The sequence below is a fragment of the Corythoichthys intestinalis genome, chromosome 15 (assembly GCF_030265065.1).
Source record: "Corythoichthys intestinalis isolate RoL2023-P3 chromosome 15, ASM3026506v1, whole genome shotgun sequence".
NCBI lineage: Eukaryota > Metazoa > Chordata > Actinopteri > Syngnathiformes > Syngnathidae > Corythoichthys > Corythoichthys intestinalis.
Window position 1 is genome coordinate 37,451,924 of NC_080409.1, and position 24,002 is coordinate 37,475,925.

At 40.9% G+C, this 24,002-nt stretch overlaps 1 protein-coding gene across 4 annotated transcripts in view; it reads left to right on the plus strand.

Annotated features, from left to right (window-relative positions):
- Window positions 1–24,002, plus strand: part of stard9 (StAR-related lipid transfer (START) domain containing 9) — a 65,691-nt gene that overhangs the window by 38,568 nt on the left and 3,121 nt on the right. Inside the window, exons 10-26 of one of the 4 annotated variants that reach the window (XM_057859517.1) lie at window positions 1,056–1,153; window positions 1,337–1,546; window positions 1,620–1,717; window positions 3,466–3,543; window positions 3,617–3,694; window positions 3,756–3,935; window positions 7,192–7,243; window positions 7,400–7,516; window positions 7,596–7,678; window positions 7,756–7,805; window positions 7,874–8,055; window positions 8,125–8,548; window positions 8,633–13,714; window positions 15,153–15,299; window positions 16,706–16,892; window positions 16,985–17,122; window positions 17,243–17,303. In XM_057859517.1, the coding sequence (XP_057715500.1) occupies window positions 1,056–1,153; window positions 1,337–1,546; window positions 1,620–1,717; window positions 3,466–3,543; window positions 3,617–3,694; window positions 3,756–3,935; window positions 7,192–7,243; window positions 7,400–7,516; window positions 7,596–7,678; window positions 7,756–7,805; window positions 7,874–8,055; window positions 8,125–8,548; window positions 8,633–13,714; window positions 15,153–15,299; window positions 16,706–16,892; window positions 16,985–17,122; window positions 17,243–17,303 (7,265 nt within the window). The remainder of the gene's footprint in view (window positions 1–1,055; window positions 1,154–1,336; window positions 1,547–1,619; window positions 1,718–3,465; window positions 3,544–3,616; window positions 3,695–3,755; window positions 3,936–7,191; window positions 7,244–7,399; window positions 7,517–7,595; window positions 7,679–7,755; window positions 7,806–7,873; window positions 8,056–8,124; window positions 8,549–8,632; window positions 13,715–15,152; window positions 15,300–16,705; window positions 16,893–16,984; window positions 17,123–17,242; window positions 17,304–24,002) is intronic. The other 3 variants (XM_057859518.1, XM_057859520.1, XM_057859519.1) reach the window with 3 other exon arrangements.

The following is a 24,002-nucleotide window of genomic DNA, read 5'->3' on the forward strand; positions in this document are numbered from 1 at the left end:
GCGGTATTTGCGGCTATTTTTAACACAAAGTTGCAATTTCTGACCGGGTGGAAAATTTAACAGAACACCGGGCACACCAAGAGTGCAAAAGCTGAGTATAGTGCTCGCCCAGCGGGCGGATGTGCGACAAGCCGCCAGTTGTCTGCCAAGGGGACAAGGAGCATGTCAGCGACAAAATGAAATGCAAGCTACCTCCGTATTAAAATTATCCCTGTATTTGACATAATACAAAACAGGATGTTTACTCACTTCCTCATAAGTCCCATGGTCCCACAGTAGTAGTTTTGGCCAATATCCACTCGTAAATGGGAACCTTTTGAAACTTCAAAAAGGCGCACACGTCTCTCCCTCATACAGCAAGATTTTTCTGCAGCCGTTTGGCTTGCGTGATGCGGAAAAATAAACGTATTAATCCACAAAATCAGCTGAATCCTTCGTCCTTCTCATACAACAGTACGGCTGTATAGTGAAGAGGGCTCCTTCCTCCGTACACGTCACAGCGCCCTCTTTCTCACCTCGAGACTGTTGCCGGAAGTCACTCATTTTCATGGCGCGGGATTGAAAAAACTAAATAAATATAGCGATCGCTTCCACACACATCCAAGCTGTCCATATCATTCAGGAGCATAAAATACCGCGTGTATTATGAAATAAACATGCTTTTTCGTGTCACAGGCACTTTAACTTCAATGATTATGTTTCAGTGGCATGAACAGCAATAGACACTAAAGCCCTATTGCCATATTTCTGACCTTTGACCCTTTCTCTTATCATATGACCTACCCTGCAAATTTGAGGTAAATAGGCTAATCCATTATCAAATTATTTCAAAATTATTTTTCTGACCTTTGACCACAACTACAAAATGTAATCGTGTCTTCCATTTCATATTACAAACATACCCTGCAAGTCTGAGAATAATCCCTTAATTTGTGTTTTAGTTATCTTGAACACAAACTTCATTTTTTACAGCAGGTCTCATTCGTCTGTCGCTGCCAATGGCAGCCAATAAGTTATTTTAAAAAAAAAAGTCTTGTCTGTTTGTGTGTCTAAAGTGAGAGAGCTGATCCCAATTACTGCAGAGATCGACTAACGGAGGGCTCCAACATCAACAAGTCGCTGGTCACGCTGGGCATCGTCATTTCCGCTCTGGGTTAGCAACCGTGTTTTGTGTTAACTCAGTGACTGCCATTGACCACTCTAAAAATCCAGTCCACTTGAATTGGAAGGACTGGCAGCAATCACCCGCTGCGAGCCTCTCCCAGTTCCAATGGCTTAGACGTCTAGTGCCGTCAATGACAGTCAACAAGTTAACGACACCGCTCTTCATCCACAGCCCAAAACTCGCAGATGTCCAGCAGCTGCCAGAGCATCAACAGCATGGCCTCGGAAGGCGACGGCAGCACGGCGGGAAGCCACAGTAGCTTCCCGTCCACAGGAGGAAGTGCGGGTAGACGGCACTGCTTCATCCCCTACAGAGATTCAGTTCTAACTTGGCTGCTGAAGGACAGCCTGGGGGGCAACTCCAAAACCATTATGATCGCAAGTGTGTCTCTCGCAATACGAAAACAGAGGGTCGAATAGCCAATGTAAAATCTTACCATTTATTTTACCGGCAGCCGTCTCCCCCTCCGCTAGCAGTTACAACGAGACGCTCAGCACCCTGCGCTACGCCGCACACGCCCGAAATATCGTCAACAAGCCCCGAGTGAATGAGGTAATTGTTGCGATGGTTTATTCTCATATATGAGAACTAGGGCTGCCACAAATGCTTATTATTATTTTGATAGTCGATTAGTCACCAAATATTTGGTGATTAGCTAATTAATTGTAGGGCTGTCAAACGATTAAAATTTTTTATCGAGTTAATCACAGCTTAAAAATTAATTAATCGTAATTAATCGCAATTCAAACCATCTATAAAATATGCCATATTTTTCTGTAAATTATTGTTGGAATGGAAAGATAAGACAAGATGGATATATACATTCAACATACGGTACATAAGGACTGTATTTGTTTATTATAACAATAAATCCACAAGATGTCATTAACATTATTAACATTCTTTCTGTTAAAGGGATGCACGGATAGAAAGACTTGTAGTTCTTAAAAGATAAATTTGAGTACAAGTTATATTAATTTTGTGTTAAAACCCATCTTAATGTTTTCGTTTTAATAAAATTTGTAAAATTTTCAATCAAAAAATAAACTAGTAGCTCGCCATTGTTGATGTCAATAATTACACAATGCTCGTGGTGCATAAAATCAGTCGCACCCAAGCGCCAGCAGAGGGTGACAAAACACCAAAAAACACAAGTAACAAGTGGACATGTCACTGTGCTGTCATTTTAATCTGTTTGAGCGGGGCATGTACGTTAATTGCGTCAAATATTTTAACGTGATTAATTTGAAAAATTAATTACCGCCCGTTAATGCGATAACTTTGACAGCCCTATTTTAAATATTAATAAAACACAAAATAAGGAGGACCAAAATGCTAAAATCGGCTTGATAGTTACTGTACATTGATACATAATATTTATGGTCCATCTTTTCTCAGCACCTATCTTTTGGTTCCAGTGCACATTTCTTGCTAAAATGTAAAGCCCAGAGAAATATAAGATTTTAAATATATAGTATACAAGCCAATTAATTAGGGCTGTCAAAATTATCGCGTTAACGGGCAGAAATTAATTTTTTAATTAATCACGTTAAAATATTTGACGCAATTAACGCACATGCCCCGCTCAAACAGATTAAAATGACAGCAGTGTCATGTCCACTTGTTACTTGTGTTTTTTGATGTTTTGTCGCCCTCTGCTGGCGCTTGGGTGCGACTGATTTTATGCACCATGAGCATTGTGTAACATGTGTTTTTTGATGTTTTGTCGCCCTCTGCTGGCGCTTGGGTGCGACTGATTTTATGCACCATGAGCATTGTGTAACAAGTGGACATGACACTGCTGTCATGTTGTTTGGAATCGTTATTTTGAAATTTTAAAGGGTTAATTCCGATTTACGCGGAAATTCGGGTTATGTCGCCAGCGTAGGAACGGAACTCGTTCGTAACCTGTCGACTAGCTGTATCTTAATTTTAGGAATTTCATTAATTTACTGTTTTTCCCCTTTTTTTCCATTTATTTTTTTTTATGTAGTTTTGTAATTCAAATAAAATTATTAACGGTTTTTTCCCATTTTGATTAATTAAAAATGTAAAGATGAAGACATTTAAAAAATTATACAATTAAATAAGATATATATCTATTTTTTATTTTTAACCAATTAAATATGACTATTTACTTTTAAAAAGCTGTAAGAAAAAAAATCATTTTAGATCATTTATGGGTTGTACATTATCTCGAAACATTTACTATCCCATTAAAATAATTGTCGATTAATCGTGGACGCCCTAAAGAGATCCCTCACCTTTCGCAGTAGAATTAAAGTAATCCTTTGGTGCAGGACGCCAACGTACGGCTGATCAGAGAGCTGAGGGAAGAGATCGAAAGGCTGAAGAGCATGTTGCTCACCTTTGGAATGGTGAGTCTAAATGACTGCTTCGACATTCCATCCTACTTGGCTTTTGTATGAATTTCCTCTTCACCCCTGACAGCAGCGCGATCCCAGTCCGTCCCTGAGTGACGAGAAAGAGGGGACGCTGTCAGACATGGTGCTGCAAAATGAGTTGAAGGTAGCACTTGGATCGTGTAAACTGATACAGAAGAGTACTCACAAGTCCAGGTATATTTCAGGTGGAGCAGCTGACAAAGGACTGGTCTGAGAGTTGGCGAAACAAGCGGGAGCTGCTGGAGCAGTACAGTGTGGACATCAACCAGGACCGCGCCGGTTTCCTCATTAACTCACCGCGGCCGCACCTCGTCGCCCTGGATGGCGATGTCCTCAGCACCGGTGTGGTCTTCTATCACCTCATGGTATGGATGGGTCAATGTATATTTAGATCGGCGTGTGGGCTCATGGGGAGTCTATAGCAGGCATGAAAATCACTCACCTTCCGGCGAAATTCGCCGTTGTGAAGTAAAAAAGGGTGACCCACGTGAATTGTGTAGATCCGAGGAGAAAATGTTTGGGGTGGAAGGGGGGGGGGTCGTAAGTCCATCTAACTAACTAACGACATGTTTTATTGAAGTTGCTAAGCCTGTCGCGATCTGTAATCAGTCCATTTATTGCAAGGTATAGTATAAAACTGCAGGCGGTAATTTTCAAGGCTGCGTTTTATCACCGCGTGCGTGCATACATTTGTGCATGCGTGCGTGTTGATGGCATATAATGAGACTCCAGTTGTTGTGTCCATATGTTTATTGATCATCAACACGCCATAGAATTACAGTTACACATACAAACACATACACAATAAGGAAACACATCTATATTAAACACTAAACGTTAGCATTGCTACATTGACACTAATGAGGAATAAAAGACGATCTACTAATTTAGCCTGCTATAAAACGTTGGCAGTCTTCTCCAAAACGCAAACTTGCGGTTAAAAGGCAACACTTTAAACATGAAAAATCGCTGGTTAACTGCATTTGCAAACAAAAAAATGGGGGGAAAAATCTATTGGTGACACCACAAGCAATGACGATAAGTACTTTTTGAGGACTGTAAAGTTGTTAGCGGTTTAGCGAACGTCCTTCCGGTGAACATTTCAAAATAGAAGCACGTCACGTTCGTCATATAAATAACTTGCCTTGCACCGCCAGACTATTTTTCCTGTAGTTTTCAAACACTGTGAGAATAACGCTGGAACAGCGGTGAGTCTGGAATACCAGGCAAATAAATAACGATTTCTGGAGTTAATTCTGAAGTATGTGGGATTAATACTATAATATGTAAATACTATAATACTAAAGAATTCAGATTCTAAACTAAGAGTAGCTTTAAAATGACACCCTTTTAAAAAAAGATGACTGCCAATAAATATTATAATTGTTATAATACCATTATATATAGTAGTATACTTCAATAATAATGCTCGATTTTTTTTTGTTTAAGAATTGTTTTGAGTAATGTTGGAAAGGCGAAGTCCGTGTTCTGAATATATACTGCTACAGTGGGGAGAACAAATATTTGATACACAGTCAGTGGGAAAACCCATTGGCAGTGTATCAAATACTTGTTCTCCCCACTGTATATATATATTGCTCTAATATATATTGCACAATATATCGTTTGAACATCTCCATCGCAATGTGCGCATGCGCAATCGCCACATCGCAGGACATGCAATTGTTTTTTTTGTTTTACTTCATAAATTCAGCAAGTGTGCAGATCCTGTATTAAACTGCATTACATAAATTAGGGCCGATGGCGCCATTTTTCAGAGCATCGGAATCGGGTGAAAAGGATCGGGTTTTTATCTAAAAACAACATACATTCATGTTTTTCTGCTTCATGCTCATACAGCGCCACAGCGTCTCACTCTCCCTCCTGCTAGGCAGAGCGACCAAACTGTTTTTCTTGGCCAACAGTGCAGCTATTCCAAATGGAGCTTTTCAAGTTATTTGGTGAAAATTTTCTCGTTTTAATATCGCAAACTCCCCAATAATTGCAGTGAGTTTTTTCCACTATCGTTAAAAAGATGAAAAAATATTAGTCGTTTAATCGTAAAAATAATCGGCTGACTAATCGGGAGAAAATTTGTCGTTTGCAACAGCCCTACCGACACATATTTCCTCAACACCCTTCTCACCTTTTTAACCCCTGACCCATTTTCATGCCTGTATAGACTCATATATGGGGGAGAGGGGACATGAAATTTGATTTGGGTTCCCTCCATTTTTTTCCTCATAAAATTAAAATAAAACTACTTTATTAAATATATTTGAAATACATGTTGTCTTTCGAGAAATTAATTTTTCTCACAAAAATTCCTTTTTCCCGTTAGGTGAAAAAAATCTCTTAAAATTATGACTTGATTTTCAGGATTTTTGTTGTCGCTGTTTTTTACAGTAAAATAGTTTCTTTTGTTTTAGGAAATCAATATGCTAAAATAATATGTAGTGCAAGGGCAACCGCAAATAAATAAAATTAAATACCTTGTATAACTTACAAAAACAGGCATTCAATCATTAATTTATGAACATTAAAGTACTCCCAACCTAAGGAAGGTTGTTGATGTATTTTCTTAGTCTGAATGTTGTAAGTGGTAATATTCTGACTAGGGCTGCAGCTATCGATTACTTTAGTAGTCGATTAATCGATGAACTAGTTAGTTCGAATAATCGAGTAATCGGATAAGGAACATGAAAAATTAAAATACCTGGGATAAGCCCCAAACGGTACAAAAAATAAATAAATGAGGATCTATGTACAACAAAAGAACAATTGGCTAACTTACACAGCAAAAGTCCGCTAGCTTAAATGCTATAAGATACTAACGTTTTTTTTTATCAATGCTCCTAACAAATGGTTTAGACTCATATTCCCACAAAAAACGACTAAATATACCTATAAACTAAATTACGAATGCATTAAAAAACATTAGCCCAAACAAAAAGTTAACTTACGTTGGTCTTAACAGGGAGCAGTTGGATTCAGCCATGTAAAATGAGGCAGACCAGAGGGCTGTGTTGCCACCCTAATCTATAATGTAATCACTTTCAAAATAAACAATGCCACTTTAATTAAACGAATATTCGAAGCAACAAAATTTAATTCGAATATTTTTTTTCTTATCGAATCCTCAAGTTAATCGATTAATCGTTGCAGCACTAATTCTGACGTTACTGTGTGGTCGATATAAAGTACCTTATTTCAAACCTTTAAATTTTACTCAGTTCTGACTTTGTGTGTGCTTTATTGTTTGTTAGTCTTTTCACTCCTTCTTTTCCATATTTTTCTCAGCTGTACTGACTAATATCACTTATTTTTTCTTTACTAGATTCTTCCTCTTATTTCTCCTCCTATTTCTCCTTTCTGCTCCAATAAGAAACCGTGATAGACTTGTCTTTTCCGGTCCACCACCCTTTCCAAAACAGGTTTGTGCTCTGAATTAGACATTGACAAATTGGCATCTCAGGCCTGACTTTTACGGTACTTCTGTACACACTTGGAAAGCACGTGGTCCTTACAACCTTGTTTTTAAATTCGCCTAAGAGAACAGGTGATAAGAAATGAAAAGATTCCTGAATTAAATGTTTTCCACTGCACCCATTTTCATTAAAGGAAGGTGTTAACCACATCGGACCACGAGACCATTTGGAAGAACCACAAATAGGTAGGAGTTCAGTGGAAAAACATTTCACCCATACTTTTTTAGTGTCCATTTGTATTCACAACAATTATCCATTTCTCTGAGAAGAGCAATCCGGATCTTTATGTACATCACATTGAGTTTACTGATATTTTCGATTATGTTAAAAAATTCTGTCAGGTTTGGCCAGCTGTGAGATCCATAATGACAGTGGCGTGGTCACTCTCAGGCCGCTGCCAGGTTGTGCCTGCCTGATAAACGACAGGGAAGTCACTGAACCTTGCAGACTTGCGCAAGGTAAGTCGTCTCAAAGCTGGAGCCACTTTTCAGGATCACAAAACTAGGCTGCATACCCTGCTAACTGTACTGTCTCCAGGAATGGTGATCACCTTGGGCGGGCTTCATAAATTCCGCTTTAACCACCCAGTGGAGGCGGCCGTCCTCCGGGAGCGCCGACGGGTATGTGCAGCTCAGCTCAAATGGTTAACAAATTGATTGTTTCTGTTTGATTAATATTTTCAAATCTTGGTTCTCAGGCAAGTGAAAGTACCGACATCGATCTTTCCCTTCCAACTCCTGACCAAAGGTTAGAAAACCCAAAATGTAATCAGACAATGTTCTTGTTCTGACTTTGCTCCTGTGTTTATGTTGTAGCAAAAAAGAAGGGCTGCCTGCAGTGTCCTTGTCCCCTGATGAGGAGTCGAGTGCTAGGCGCCGTGTGGAAGAGCAGCAGTGCTATGTGGAAGGTTTGCGCCAGGAGATGCGTTCTGAGCAGCGGCGGGCCGAGAGGGAGCTGGAGATGGATCAAGCACATCTTCGGCACCAGCACAACGAGAGTAAGCTGAATGTTACATTAACATCATAAACAACTCCTGACACGTTTCTTGGGAATTTTAAACCAACAGTCCACCAGTGGATCATGCAGGAGAAGCGGCACCTTGGAATTCAAACGGACCCCCAACCAGACCCCTTTCTGGAGCGTCTCACAGGATTTGTGCCGGATGATCAGGGCATTCAAAGTAGGGATTGTCCGTCCATGGTGTTCAGGGTCAGGAAGAAAGTGGTCCAAGAGGAGCTACTGAAGCATCATGCCTTGTGTCGTGCTGAGTCCCGCTTTCGCCGGAAAAAGCTGCAGTTCCAGCTGGAGAGAATTGCCCGCAAGCGGCATCTTTTGGAAGCAAAGAGGGAATTGCAGCGTCTAGAAAAAGGCCTACCCCCGTCACCAGAGAGCCCTGAAGAGGGGTCTCCACCAAAGTTTCTTTCTCCGAGACATTCCTTCTCTGCTGATCTTGTGTCCCGACTGTACCCACAGCATACCCCAATCTTCAGGTAAACACGCGTAAGCTTTACAAAACATTTTCAGAACTTACAAGTGTTGTATCATTACGCTGAAATTTTCTCTTCCCTCAACAGACACTTCCTCAAAAGAAATAAATCCACAGATATGAATTCAAACTCCACATCTCCAGTGTGCCTTACTAGCAGGAAGTGGGTTTCAGATGAGTGCCTTCCTCGGGAAAGGACTCAGAGTTGTTCTGGTCCAGTCCCCTCAGGACTAAATCAGGCCTGCCAAGGAAGTAGTAGATCCAAGGATGAGGAGAATTCCCAAGAACGGCCGTGTATGCGGTGCACTGAACGAAAACCTCTGCTGCCACAAAGACAACTATCTTTTAAGAACAGATCAGACCACAACGCAGCCGCTTCACCAAAGTTGCCTGTTTGTATCACTGTGCAACCACTTGGCAAAGAAAATGTAGCATGCAGAACAGACATCCCTATAATTCCAAACATGGATGTAAAAATACAAACCCAGTGTAGTGTCACTAGAAAATCCTTCTCTAGTTCTGTTGGAGCTAAAGCCTCAGGAAACCCATCACCACGTTCTAACAACACCGAAGTTGATGGGAAGGTAACAAATCAGTTTCCAGGAAGCAATGAAGATAGTGGAGTGATGAGAGAAAGTACCATTAAAACAGTCTCTCTAGAAGAGCTCGAGAAGAGCGTTCCATTAGAGGTTCCGAGACGATGGCACAGCACGGAGGCTCTGATGAACAAGACAGGTCAGTGGGTGGAGAGACAACAACGATGGAAGTATAAATGTGAATGGAAAGTAGAAGATGAACAGCATGATGGGGCCTCTGATTCTGAGAGCCTCTTTTCCCTCGATTCTTTATCCTCGGTTTACGCAACAGCTCTGGCTCAGAAGCTCAAATGTGAAGAAGAGGCTCCGAGTGAAGCAGATAGCGAAGACAGTAAGATGTCAAAAGACTCGTTAGCTTTGGCGAAATATTCGTCTGTTAAGTACTCTTGCCAAAAAGTGGATACGACATACTCTTTGGTGACAGATTCCCCACGAGGTAATAGGATAGTAGCGAGAGGTGAAGAATGGCGCATTTGTCAAGAACCTAAAGTTGACCCTGCACAGATACACTCCAGCCAGCAAGATTCCCTGAAATTGAAACCTGAATTTGGAAATGTACAAAAGCTGATAGACAATAACATCTGTCAAACCAGTGTTGCTGCTTCTCCTATTGCTGGGTTGTCTGAAAACCTGCAACTGCTTGTGGATGTCCAATCCTCCTGTGAGGTGGCAAACGTTTCCGGTATCCTCAGAGATTCTCCATCCTTCCGAAAAGATAGTAGTGAACATTCCAACTTCTCAGATGGTTTGAGTCCCTCTCGAAGTTATAACTCAACATCCATCAGTGCCAAAGTTTTTAGTGACCAACTAACTGTGGATTTGATGTCACAGAATGAGAAGGGAGAGTCAAATAGTGGGACCAAGTGCTTGATCGCCGACCCACTACCTCTGCCCCAAAAGTTTAAAGATGACGTTGGTACTGACATGTATACCTCAGGTTGTCAAGCAGAACTGCATCTGTTAACAAATTTTGTTGAGCGGAGTCAAGCTTTTACGAAAGACTCTTCAAGCTCCTTCGAAGCGTCACAAGAGAATGAGGTGCTACACAATCTAGATGTTACTCTTCAACAGTCTGACACATCAGGCCATGGGATTATCAAAGATCATTCCCTCGCGAAGGCTGAATCACAGTCCGAGAATGACACCAAAGATGTCGATGCTGCTTTCGTAGCCCTGCAAAGTCAGTCAGTTTGTAAAAATTCAAGAAAGAGAAACAGAGAGCAGCAGGAGGCTTGTGAGGGGAAATCCAGGGTACCAAAAAGAAGCTCTTCACCAGTTGACAACCAGGGAGATATTTTGTCAGATAGTAATAACACATTTAACTCCAAAAAAGAACACCATGATCTAGAAATATTCAAATTAGGATTTGTATCAACTCATCTCTCCCCTCAAAAACTTGAGGAATCGAGTGACCCCTCTGTTGGAGAGATAAAAGCTAAGTATGCAAAAAAAGTAGTTGCTAATACAAAACAAGCATTGTTTCAAATTGATAATGCCGAAAGAAATCATAGTTGTCAGTCTAAGGCGATTTGTAGCGCCATTGACTTGAGAATATCAGAAGTTGTCCAAGAGCACTTAAAACTGGCGTTGTTTGGCAACAGTAGCAATGGGCACAGCTGGAGTCAAAGAAACTGGAGTCAAAGACTAGTCTCAGATTGTGATGACCAAAGAAAAAAACAAATAAATAACAATACTCTAGATAACACAAGTGATCGGATGAAAGATCTCCCCAATAATGGAGAAACAGCGGAAAAGAAACTCAGGGCTTCAGAAGTAAAAACTGTCCCTGCATTGACAAAAGTTGAGAACAAACCAACTGGCCACGAAATGTCAGACAGCTGCACGAGCGGCAATGCTGATGCAAGTCAACCAGAAAGATTTGAGGATCATCTGCCAAAGAATGATTGTTCAAAAGATGTATACCGCCAAAGTTGCTCTGAAGCTTTGAATTCTGTTGTGCAACAGCCATTCCAAATAGCAACCACCAAAGGAACATATCATGTGGAAAGCATGTCCAATGTTAACTGTGGTCACTCATGTGACCAACAATTACAAAAGGAAGTTGTTCACCCTCAAAGGTTGTCCTCCGATGGAGGCTATTTCCATAATGCCACACAGAGAAATAAACATGTCAAAGAGCAAGATCAGCACAGCAGTCCATGTTTGAATGACCGTTGTCAGGCTTGTGTGGCCAATAGGGATTACAACGCCACTAACAAATGTCAAGGTTTTCAGTGCAATGGGGACAAAGCTCAAGTCAAACATGAAGGGCCTTGTGTTATAAATCAATCTGAAGTGCATGTTCCAGAAAGCTTTGCAGTGTTAAAAGATGAAATTAAAGTAAAAAGTTCAAGTGGTTCTGAAATGGCCAATGTTGGCACACAGTGTCAATCATCTCTTTTGCTTAAAAAGAATAAGTCTAAAAGGTTCAGGAGGACAAAAATAACTTGTCCCTCCTCTTCCCCTCAGACATTGTCATCAGATGAAGACCAAACGTCCAGCAAACAGTCATCTAGTCAGCTGAAACTTGACAGTGAAGACAAAACCAATGTCAGACAGTCTAATACGGAGATTTCCAAAGTGAACTCTAAAATGGAGCTGATAAAACAGGTTAGCAGGAAAAGACTCTCCTTACCTTCACAGGCAATACCACTAAGGACAAATGATTGCCAAAATGCAGTCAACTCTCAGGAATCCCAAATGCATTTTGTCTCTAGTGATATCAATCCATTCATTCATCAGTGGCAAGACTACTACCAGCCTTGCTGCAAAAACCATGCTTTTGGCAGTGCTAACGACTTGTCCCACAAATCCCCGCTCACTGAGAAACGCATAACGAGGTGCTGTAGCGTCGATAACGGCTTAAACAGGCAGAACTCTCCCTTCAATTCTCATCTGAGCACCTACGCTGCGCACAAGGGGCTCTCCAGTACGCTTAGCAGCATCGAACAGATAGTCAACACTACCTCATCCAGCGGGTTTGCTAACTCATCTGATCCGGAGTTGGGCCATTCCGTGACACAGAAAAACACAAATGAACATGGCCTTCAGACTGAGCTGGTCCTGCCAACCACTACACAGAGGAAGGAGCGGCACAAAAGGAGCCACACGGATATTCCCAAGTCCCAGGTTCAAATAAACAAGTCCTTGACATGGACCAGCATGGAAAACATGTCAGTCCACCTCTCAAAGCTGATCCACAGCACGTCGGACCTGCTGGGAGATGTTCAGGGGTTGAGGATGGCTCACGTTAGCGGATTGAGTCCTCGATCAATCTCAAATGTCAGCCTCGACTGCTCGACCCAAACTGCCTTGGATGTCGGGGTTCAGACGGAGAGACCTTCGACACCTGAGAACACTAACAAGCTCGAAAGGTCCAAATCCCATGAAGTCAACGTGACATTGAGAGTGATTGGTGCTGAAGTGGTTTCACGAGACAAAGACTCTCTCTGTTTGATGAAAACTGAGACGGTTGACAAGGAAGATGGGACTTTAAATTTCTTCCAACCCGGGACTGCTTCTTTAAAATCACAGCCTGTTGGTTGTCGAAGACAATTAAGATCATCTTCAATAAAGAAAATCTTGTCTGAGAAATTGCATCACCACAATACCACTTCTGAAAACTGCTGGAACCCAAGCAGATGCCAAAAACCCCAAACCCCTTTGTTGAGCAATCCTTCAAAGCCTGCGACTACATTCACAGATCGAGCATCGTCCCCAATTGTCACCTTCGGTGTAAACCAACAGTTGAAGCCTAGACAAGGCGATCTGAATGGACGCAGGGGAGACAAAAGCTTCACTGAGTCTTCTTACAGGTCATCAGGACTGAATCGTGGCATTTGCTCTGGTAGGTCACCAGAAAAAATGATCCGTAGTTCAAGAGTTAAAGAGACTAAGAACTACTTCCAAAGCTCATCAATGGACAGAAGAAACACTCCTCAAAATGGCAGTCATCATCCTCAGCCCAAACAGAACACGTCACAAAGTCCTAACTTGTTCGACTTTTCTCCGCAGAGTCACACCTCTGCCACTGGAAGAAAAACAGACAATCATGACACCAAATCCAAAAGCGTACAATCAACAGTCTCAGCCCAGCTAAAACCTCAAGTGGAACCCTTTGGCAGCGATACCTGCAGTACATCCCCAGCTGCATCTCTGACACCCAGTGAGTGCAGCACTGATGTCCTGGTGAACTGTAAACCAATCACCTGCTTGGACACTGATAAACTGCCCGAGGATCTGCCCTTGCACAATAAGTTCACCAACTGGTCTGGCATCAACTCTCGGCAATCCAGATATTGTGTTTTTTCCGATGCGGCGGAGATTTCCACTTCCAACTCTGACATGAGGTTAAGAGAAATCGAACATCTGCGTCAGGAGAGGGAACAAGTAATGGCTTCCGTCGGCCTTTGCGCCAGCTCCACACCGCTGACCGTGGAGCTTACAGAGGCCAAGCTGCACTACGGCCTGGGAGAGACAGACGCTTTGCTCAAGATGCTGTCTCCCAGGTCCACGGAGGAGCTCAAGGTGAATTGTTCAACTGCCACCCTCGGAAAAAAGCAACTCCAAGATAGGTAAGCATTCTACTCAGTGATGTTTTTGGCAGTCCTTTTAATTTTCTTCCTAGGCTTTTGGACGAATATGTTAATCTTAGTCATATTTTTGTCATTTCAAAATGTGTTCATCTTGTCCAGGTTTAATCGACAATTACTCAAAATGTTTGTCTGTAAAATCAAAGTTTTAGTCCCAAAATAAATAAATGAAATAAATAACAGTTTCTAACTATTCTGAATGGACATTGAAAAACGAGCACATATTGTACTGTCTACATCACTGGTGTCAAACTGACTCCATAAAGGGCCAAGTGGGTGCAGGTTTTCTTTCCAACCAATGAAGAGGACACCTTTTGACCAATCTGATCTCTTACATGGGTAATCAGTTAGACTTTGTCAGGTGCCACTTGTTTCAACAGAAAATTCATTGGTTAAACTGTGCGTTATCTGTTGGAACAAAATCCAGCACCCTCTCGGCCCTTTGTAGAACTGGTTTGACACCTATGGTCTACATCAGGGGTCCCCAACCCTATTCCACAAAGGCCCACTGTGGGTGCAGGATTGCATTCCTACCAAAGAAGATGACGACACTTTTTCCCCAATCTGGTGTTTTACAAGTGCAATCAATTGATTGCAGTCAGGTGTGGCTTGTTTTAGCAGAAGCCTCATTGGTTCAACTGTCTCTGCTGGATCGGCTGGAACAAAAACCAGGACCCACAGTGGGCCTTGAGGATTGGGTTGGAGACCCCTGGTCTACATGGACAAAGCCAACTTCGTGTTGATAATACACACTCGACAGAAAAACAGTTTATTATTTTCAATTTATTAAACCCACCAGGACGCCACAAACTAAGTAAAAAGTTGTCCGAGAGTTTAAGAAGACGCTCGCCATGCTAAATGCTAAAGCTAACGTTAATGCTACGCTAACGCTACAAGTTACATTTAGTGCTTTAGCCGTTAGACCTTTAAAGGCTAAAGCAGCATTGCATATTCTCTCTTGTCAAGATAAGAAGACGAATCTTACCATGTGTTTCAAAACAAGATGGAGCGCAGCCTAGCTTGAAGCACATCCTAAAACTGTGACTATTGAGGGGGGGTGCCGCATAGGCGCAGTACATCTCACATGAGTGACATGATCCAAACACCTCTACGATGCAAGCTGACATACTCCACGTACAATATGAAAATCTCACGCGTTGTGAACATATGACAGAAACTGTCGCGTTTTCGTCTCGTCGTCGCGTCAGATAAAAACTGGAATTAGTTTTGTTATGTTTTAGTCTTCCAAGACTCGTTTTTAGCTCGTCATTGTCACGTCATCATCATGAAAATATTGGACAAAATATTTTCATGATCATTGAGGAAAACAACTGAAAAACTGAAACGGACAACTGAGGTCAAACCCATCATCTGCCTGACCTTTGCATTGATTAATTGATTAGTCTTTGTACCTTCCCAGGCACCGTTCTAGTTTTGAGGGTTTCCGTGAACATACTGATGAGAGTCCACAGACGAGCCGTCGAACTCGCAGCCTAAGTCCCAGCAGACGTCATCCTGGTAGCCCTCCTGCCACGCCCAACCGACAGTCCAAGCCAGATACCACCAGGTACGTCGACGATTCATAAACATGTAATACATCGAACTAGAGCTGCAGCGATCGAATATTTTAGTAATCGACTGAAAATCCTATCGATTTATCGAGTAATAGGATAAAACATATTTTTTAGGTAAAGAGCAATTATAAATATACATAAGAAAAAAAGACATTTCATTTAATATTGAACCAATTTCAGTCATTGTCTTTGTTTTCGATGTACATTGTTGAAAACAGCCACCTCTCAGATGTGACTAGAATTTAAAAAAAAAAAAAAGACCAATTCACTGCTTTCACTCCAGAAACTTTTAGATTTTATAAAAAATATGTATATTTCTTACCTAAAAATGCCATTACGCTTGATAACACACATCACTTAAAAGTTAGGTGTTTTTCCCACGTGTTTCAATTGAATTTCTATTTGTGTCAAGCCATTTTTAAGTTCCAGTTAAGTTTTAAGTTAGACTAAACTAAGTCCTGATAGGATTTTGAGTTTTTGCAGTGTTCAAAATAAATGTATTGTAACATATCAGGTTATAATATGGTGGGGATATTTGCATGCGTTCCCGAATGCTCCGCGTGACATGCGGAGGTGAGGGAGAGCGAGAGACGTGCCTTCCTGTTGTTGTTGTCGTTCCACAAGTTCCCCAAAAAGAAATAATTGCAACCTAACGAAGCGGGTGACTCTTTGTCAACGTTACAGTATGATACCTGCTTTATTGGAGCACATTAGGGGCCAGTGCTACTTGGTGTTTTATCCAGCAATGACTACTGAGCTAAAACTGACAGTTAGCTTTATCATATTTTTATTTTACACCCTCATCACTCTACAGCGCTATGTTTCACAGATTAAATAAAGCCTGTATGTAAGACACGTTTGCCACGCATCGACAGTGGTCTTAATAGAAACCTAGACCTCCGCAGGGCTAACGTTACGTACGTAAGCGAGTGACAGTAACGTTAATCTTATTTATTAGCGCTGAGAAGTGTACTGCTTTAAGATGGCTGTTTACTAACACCGCTGACTCTGTCTTTTCGCATTCTAGTTCAACATACAGTGGGGAGAACAAGTATTTGATACACTGCCAATCATCAAATGCTTGTTCTCCCCACTGTACATGTGTTATCTATGAGACGCATCAGATGCTACCTGCTAACACCGCATCATGCGGGCTAGTTTTTAGCAACGACGGCGTAGTTGGTAACGGCTGTCGGCTGCAGAAAGGTTTTTTAAAATATTTCTTTTATTGCTTCTTCCTCTACGCATGTGACATCAGCGCGTTGTCCCGCATTAAGAGTAGTCCGGGCAAAACGTGATGCTTAGAGCTGGCAAAATTAAACGATTCCTCGAGGTGAATAAAATTACTCGGATCAGTTTTTAAACTCGAGTCATCGAACCCTCCTTCACCTCTTACTAGTAGAATACGAGTACCGGTGGGAAGCGATGGCACGTACCCCTCAGACATCGAGCAGATGCTGCGTGATTACGGCCGTGCTCGGGAGGAAGCCATGGGTGAAATCGCCAAAGCCAGGGAGCGACTGCGCGAAAGGACTGAGCAAGAGAAGAGGAGGCTTTTGCAGCAGTCTTCATCTGTTGAGTCCACGGTAAAGCAGGTCTAAACCAGGATTTGAAAAAAATATGAACCAAGGCTACATTTCTTAATCATACATGTGAGATACCCATCTTTTTTTGCCAGGCTGACCCAAGGCATGGAACCAGGATCAGCAACAGCACCTTGTGCACCGGATCTAGTCTTAGCCTGTCATCTGGACCCACATCAGGGTACAACAGCGGCAATACATTACAGCTGCAACACAGCAACAGAGCTGGATATGTGAGTGAAACACAATTTGTTCGTCAAAATCAGATATATATTTAAGATTAGAAAATTTTCAAGTGTAACAGTGTCAAATGTTTGTCATTTTAATTTTACTTTTATCCTTTTGTGTCTTAGAGCACAACATGTCTGGAGGAAAATGAAAACGTTGCCTCAAGGAGGTCTTTTTCTGCTCAGAGTAAGTGACAACAGTGTTGTTAATAACGGGGTTAGAATATAATGGCGTTATTTTTGTTAGTAGAAAGTAATCCAATGAATTACTTTTCGCATCTTTGCAATGCCGTTACTGTTACTTAGGATGTGAAAACGTACAATTTAGTTAAATGACGAGAGATGTCTGAGAGTCACCGAGAGAGCAGAGCGGGAGAGGGGAGGAGAGAATGGGGTTGTGACGCCATTGGAAACGCGATGCTAGGTGGCTTGGACCGTTAGCAAAGCATTACCGTTCTTGCTAGCATTAGCATTTAGCGTGTCGAACGTCATCTTAAACTCTCGGGCACCTTTTTTTTTTTTTGTGTACAGTTCGTGGCGTTCAGGTGAGTACAATTAATTGAAAATAATGGACTGTTTTCCTGTTGAGTACACATTATCATCACCAAGTGGGCATTGTCCTTGTAGACAACGCAATGTAATACATTTTTTTTTTTTTTTTTAATTACCAAAAATAGTCACTTGCCCTAAACTTTTCTTGAAACGTATCCTTAAACCTTGTGTGATACTTTTTATCAAAACAACTAGGGCAAAATGAGAAGAGAGTTGGAGTTTTATAGCAAAGTTTGATTTTGCCTCGCCCGCTACTTGCTAGGCGCTAGGCATTATGGGCAATGTAGTTTTGAACTGCTGCGTTTGGAAAATGCTGGTTGAATAGCTTGTCAGTTTTTTTCGGTTATTGTTTGCGTACAATCTAGATCACTGAATGAGAATAAAAATTGAGTAGGAATAACAATTTGTCAACGTCAATTGTCGTGATAGTAATTTATAAAAATGTTGAGTTGGCACATAGCCTACTGTGTGTGCGTATTGACTGGACTACATTTCCAAGGGTCTGCATTATATAGATATTTTTTTTAATCATTTTTAGTTTTCTTTTTTTTTTTTAAGCTTAATCATTTTTAGTTGTTTTTTTTTTTTTTTTTTTTTTTTTTTTTTTTTTTTTTTTTTTTGAAGGTATGATTATTTTTTAAGGAAGAATAAAGCCTGTTGAGTAACCAGTTGAGTAAAAAAAAAAAATTTCCATATAGTGTATAATACAGTGGTACCTCTACATACGATCACTTCGACACACGATCTTTTCGACATCCGACGTAAAATTTGAGCCGCCATTTGTTTCTCCATCCGACGAGTTGCTCGAAATACGACGACATGACAGCACTGCAAACAAACGCACGGTGGATTTTCTTGTGTGAGAAATCAACACAGTTTTCAAAAAAAGTTGATACAGTTGGAGTAACAAGGAAAAAAGTGATGCTTACCTTTGAAATGAAGATGCAAGTTATAGAAAAATATGAACTTGGGGTGCGCGTCCCTGAACTGGCTCCACAATACAGCTCCATGGTCCTCTTCCGACCACCGTTCGCCACTATTTATAAGTTAAGGTGACAATTATTATTGTGGTAACATTGCCAAGGAAATCGCCAGCTTCGTCACGTTTTTATCATTTATTTAAGAACTTATCCAACACAAAACGCCCATTGTCTTAAGCAGTTGACTGCTCTCAGGAAAACGAAAGTATTATCTCTACCGCACCGACCTATCTCACTGAGACGTCAGCTTCGCGGTGCGTTCAGGGACAGTAAAAAGTGTCCGCCATATTAGAATCCGATTCGTTACATTATTTACAGGAATAATTATTAATTATTCTTCTTATTATTATATTATTCTGAATTATTTATTTATAACTTATTTGTTTTTCTATGTTTAATTGCCATTTGTAACAGTGCCAGCAGTATTTATTAAGAATGTAGTGTATGTTTTTAGGCTTTGGAACGAATTAATGGAATTATAATGTATTCCTATGGGAAAATCCTGCTCGACATACGACCATTTCGACTTACAAACAAGGTCCTGGAACGAATTAAATTCGTATGTAGAGGTACCACTGTCTATATTATATGGCAATAGGCCTATTTTTTTTTTTTTTTAATAAAACTGAATTTTTCTATCCAGACAGAGGAGGCACACTTTAAATATATTAAAGTTATATAGGCATCTTTGAGTGAACTTCGAGTAAAATTCAAGTATCTCGAAGCCGGGCCGAGTGTCCTCTTTTTTGGAAATCAAAATATGGTCATCCTACTATATACATTAGGGGTGTGACGGTACACACAAGTCACAGTTCAGTACGTACCCCGGTACGGGGGTTACGGTTCAGTGCGGGTTCAGTACAACAGGAAAAACACAAACGCTTTTTTTTTCATGTAATAACTAGAGGCGTGCGGAATTTCCGATTCTTAGATTATTCGCGATTCGGCCAAGGAAGATTCGAGAATGATTTACAAACATCCAAATTCCGATAATTTAATTATACCAGGTAAAGCGGAACTAAAATACAGTCAGCGCTGTCTTCGGGACGCAATGAGGAACGGACCGAGAGTAAATATCATGTTCAACTCATGCCGCTAGATAAAAAAACAATAATACCTGACTGCGGCCGTCTACAGCTACAAACAACGCTCAGTTGCTAGTTGCTACAAACATACGGCCAATGGGCCACATAATGCTACAGTATATATCACATATATATAGAACAGTGCTTCTCAATTATTTTTTGTTACGCCCCCCCAAGGAAGACTTAAATGTTTCACACCCCCCCAAACTCTCTGCCGCCACTGTAAATAGTATCATTTGTCTATAATATTACTACTCTAAGTACGCCTCTGCCAAACATTGTCCTATTTTTCTATTAAAGAAAAAAAAGTAACATCGATCAACTTATAATAAAGTATAACTTTATTAACATTGTTTTGTTTGTAACAGAAGACTTAACACGCATCAATTTGCCTGAATTTAAAAAAAAAAAAAAAAAAAAAGTCCCATCCAAACTGTAAAAATAAACTCAAGGTACATTTTTGACCCTTTGATACTGAAAGATAAAATGTAATAAAATCAGTAAATAATAACAAATACAAATTGATATGAAACATTAACTCATGAGGACAAAATGCCAAAACATTTGACCGAAAAAACAAAACTGAATAGAAGAAGAGAAAAAAAGTGTCTTTGGACAGAAGGAGAGTTTTTATTTTCGCTGCTCACAGTTTCACTTCCTTTGCAATGGTGTGGGGTTATTTTCACCTAGCATGCTAACAGTGCTCACTGGTTTACTGATATAAAACTGACAAAGCGGGACGATTGTTAGCAATATTCGGCACATTTTCGCTGAAAAACAATCAAGCGGCTTATCAATGAGATTGAGGTCTAATGTCTTTAAGTAGCGTCTTAATTGATTTGGCTTCCGGCTGTCCGCTATAATCATTTTTTGACACAGTAAACGGTGGTCTTTCCTCATCTCCCACTGTATTGAAAGTGAAAACCAAAAGGCAAACGGCCCGAAAAAAAAGCGCACTCTCGGCGGCCGAGGGAGAACTGTAGGTGAGGGCTGTCGTCGTGACGATCCCAAGCCGAAAATGGCACTTCTCGGGCGGACACGTGAGAACCGGAGAAAATAGTGGGTCGCAGCGTGAGTCCGGCCGGAAAATGGCTTTCGAAAACTGCGTACAGCTCTTCATATCTCTTTCCTGCGTGCTCTTGCTTAGGTAAAAAATACTGCACGCACTCTGAAAATGAGAGCACTACTGCCACCCACTGAGTGGATGTGCAAGTACACTTTATTCTACAGTAGTGCGGCAAAAAAAAAAGGCACGTTCCCCGGAGTCACATGCGCCACCCCTGGTATCGCTCGGCGTCCCCCTGGGGGGGCGCACCCCACAATTTGAGAAGTACTGATATAGAACCAGATACGGATTGACGGCGGCGTAAGAACATGTATCGAGAACTAGATGCGAAATGGCAGACTTGCCGGCGTGAGTAAACATCCGCCATCTTAAAGGAGTAGACTTCTCTGGAAGGCTCTTTTGTAGCGAACCTACTTAACTTTTTATCTAAAATACTCATATTGACTTGAATCTATCTTTAAATGATGAAACACTTTTAAAACTTTCACATGTCGAAAGTAGATAGAAGGGAAATTACGGAATAACGATAGCAATATTAACAACTTTAACGGTTGATTCACAACATTAATTGAAATGTAGTTTAAAGCTGCTGATACAGAATGGGGACTTGAGTATTTTATTTACTGTTTTGAACTGTTAACTTGATACTGAAATAGTGGTTTAGTTTAGCCTGAGAGGATTTTTGAAGTATTTTAGAACTATTGTACAAAACATTAATGGCGGGTAGGGCTGGGCGATAAGGCCTTAAGTACGTAATACGTATCACGATAAATTGAGCAGATTTACCTCGATAACGATAAATGACGATAAATTCGCCCAAGCGGACTGTTATATAATTTGAAAATTTGAATCAATGCATTGAATACAAATGAACCGTTTGCCGTTAAATTTATGCAGTCTAAACATTAAGTATAAAAAAAATCTTGTAAACAATAAAAATTCTAGTGTGAACATTTATAACCAGGGGTGCACATAAGTGGTCCGCATGCGCGCATGCGTACTGGACGTAGACAAACGCGCTGGCCCTCAACAGTTTCCATACGCTTTTGCGTACCGATGGCTGACCACTGTATTTGCGGCGGACACGAGAAAATAACTTCTCAAAATGTCGAAGAGGCAGGCCACACTGAGTAATTACTTCCGTGTTCCCCCACCCCCGTCAAAAGACAGACAGACGACAGAGACGTCACCGGAGCTACCGAAAAAAAGGACTTTTGCTGAAAAGTGGCTACAGGAGGTTAGAAGCAAATGATGCTCGCACGGAAATGCGGTACAAAATGTGCCGTGAGAATCCCAATGTCGCCGATAAGAGCAGTGCATTTATGTAAGGTCAAAGAATTTCAGCCATCCAAACTTTAAAAAGCACGAAAAAAAACAGAGAGCATATGACAATTAAGCAAACTATCAATGTCAGACAGCACCCTACTCGCCCTATGGACAAGCGGCGGAATAAAGGTAATGAAAACAGCGCCATGCACTGACAAACGTGTTTTTGCTCGCATTTTACAAAGCTAAACATGCACGTTCAATGAGGTCTTATGAGGAGGACATCCCACTTAAAGGCTTGGAGTTCATGTGGGAGCCGCATAATGCCCTTTATTTTGAATTGGTGCTTTTTATTTCTTTACATTTCACTTCAAAGTAATGGCAATTTTGTTGAGCCAGTTGATGTTAATCAAGCATTAATTGTTAATATAATTAATTAAAGTTAATTGGCTCTAAGTAAAGCTTGTCATAAATTTATCGCATCAGGCGGGTCGACTCTCAAGCTCAATGAGGACCAAGTCACATCTCCAGGTCCTCCTCTGAGAACCTGGGCAAAAAAATTATGTGCACCCCTGTTTATAACAGCTTGTATGACTTGGAAAAATGTACAACATTATAAAAATCAATCTGACGACTGCAAACATGTCATTGTAACACAAATGACTTGCCGCTTTAAGAGTACACTTCAGAAAACTTATTGGTAATGGCTGCTGTGACATAATTATTCAACACACATGTTTACGTCAAGGTTTCAGGTTTTTTTTCCCCCCAGAACATTTTTTAATACATGCACCCCCCACACAGACAAAACCAGATTAAAGCTGTATTGCTCTGATGCCAATGAAACATTTAAGATTTTATGATGGCAGAATAAAGCAAACACATACAGAAAATAGCTGTGGCCATTAAACTGTCGTATTATATGCAGACTTCACTGTTGGATTATACTTTATGCTGAGTACTTTACCATCATGAAAGCTTTCAGAGAAATCGCACAGAGATGCCAAATAACACGACATAATGATTGCTACATGAAGTCCGTGCCCAGTCCACTCATTAATTTCAGCCATTTCGACAAGGTTAGAGCCGCTATCCGACTCCATCACGTTCATTTGTACCGTTAGCCGCTAGCTGTGGCTTGGCTACCAGAGAAAAGCACTGAAAGCATCCTCTCCTGAAATCGTGAGAACCAGGGAGGACAGCGGGTGAAAGCCCGTCTGGAACCCGCCAAGATATTACTTAATGTCGGGTGAAAGTTTGGCGAAGCTCCCTCAAGACCGACCCCATCACGTTTACTTGTAGCGTTCGCCGCTAGCGTTAGCCTACGAGGTTCTGTTTGTTTGGCTTCCTGAAAACCACGTGACTCCATACGTAAGCACACTGGCTGCTTTCTTAAAGGGGAATGAACATAGCCTAACAACACAGAGTCAAAGCGGGATGAAAAGACTGTATTTTCTTGTTTTATTAAATTACCGAATTTACGGACATGGTCAAAATTACGTCGGTCATCGTGAAGAATTTCGGTAACGGTAAATTTTCGGTTTACCGCCCTGCTCCCTGTGTGTTTTTTTTTTTTTTTTCGTGATGTATACGTGGTCTGTGTAAAAAAGATAAAGGACCTGTTTATGACACAGCCAAACACAACTTTGGAATTAAGACAAAGACCAAGCGTTTACCTTTCCGCTGTTACCAAACGGACCATGAATAAGATTATTCTGTTACTTTCGTTTTGGCTGAGATGTTCTGAACTCTGTTAAAAAACTCAAATAAAAAGATGTAAACAAAAAAAAAAATTACGTCGGTCATAGTGAAGAATTTCGGTAACGGTAAATTTTCGGTTTACCGCCCTGCTCTAATAGCGGGGTGCATCAATAATCGATTTATAATCAAATCGTAGCCTCTGAATCATAATCGAATTGTTAGGTGCCCAAAGATTC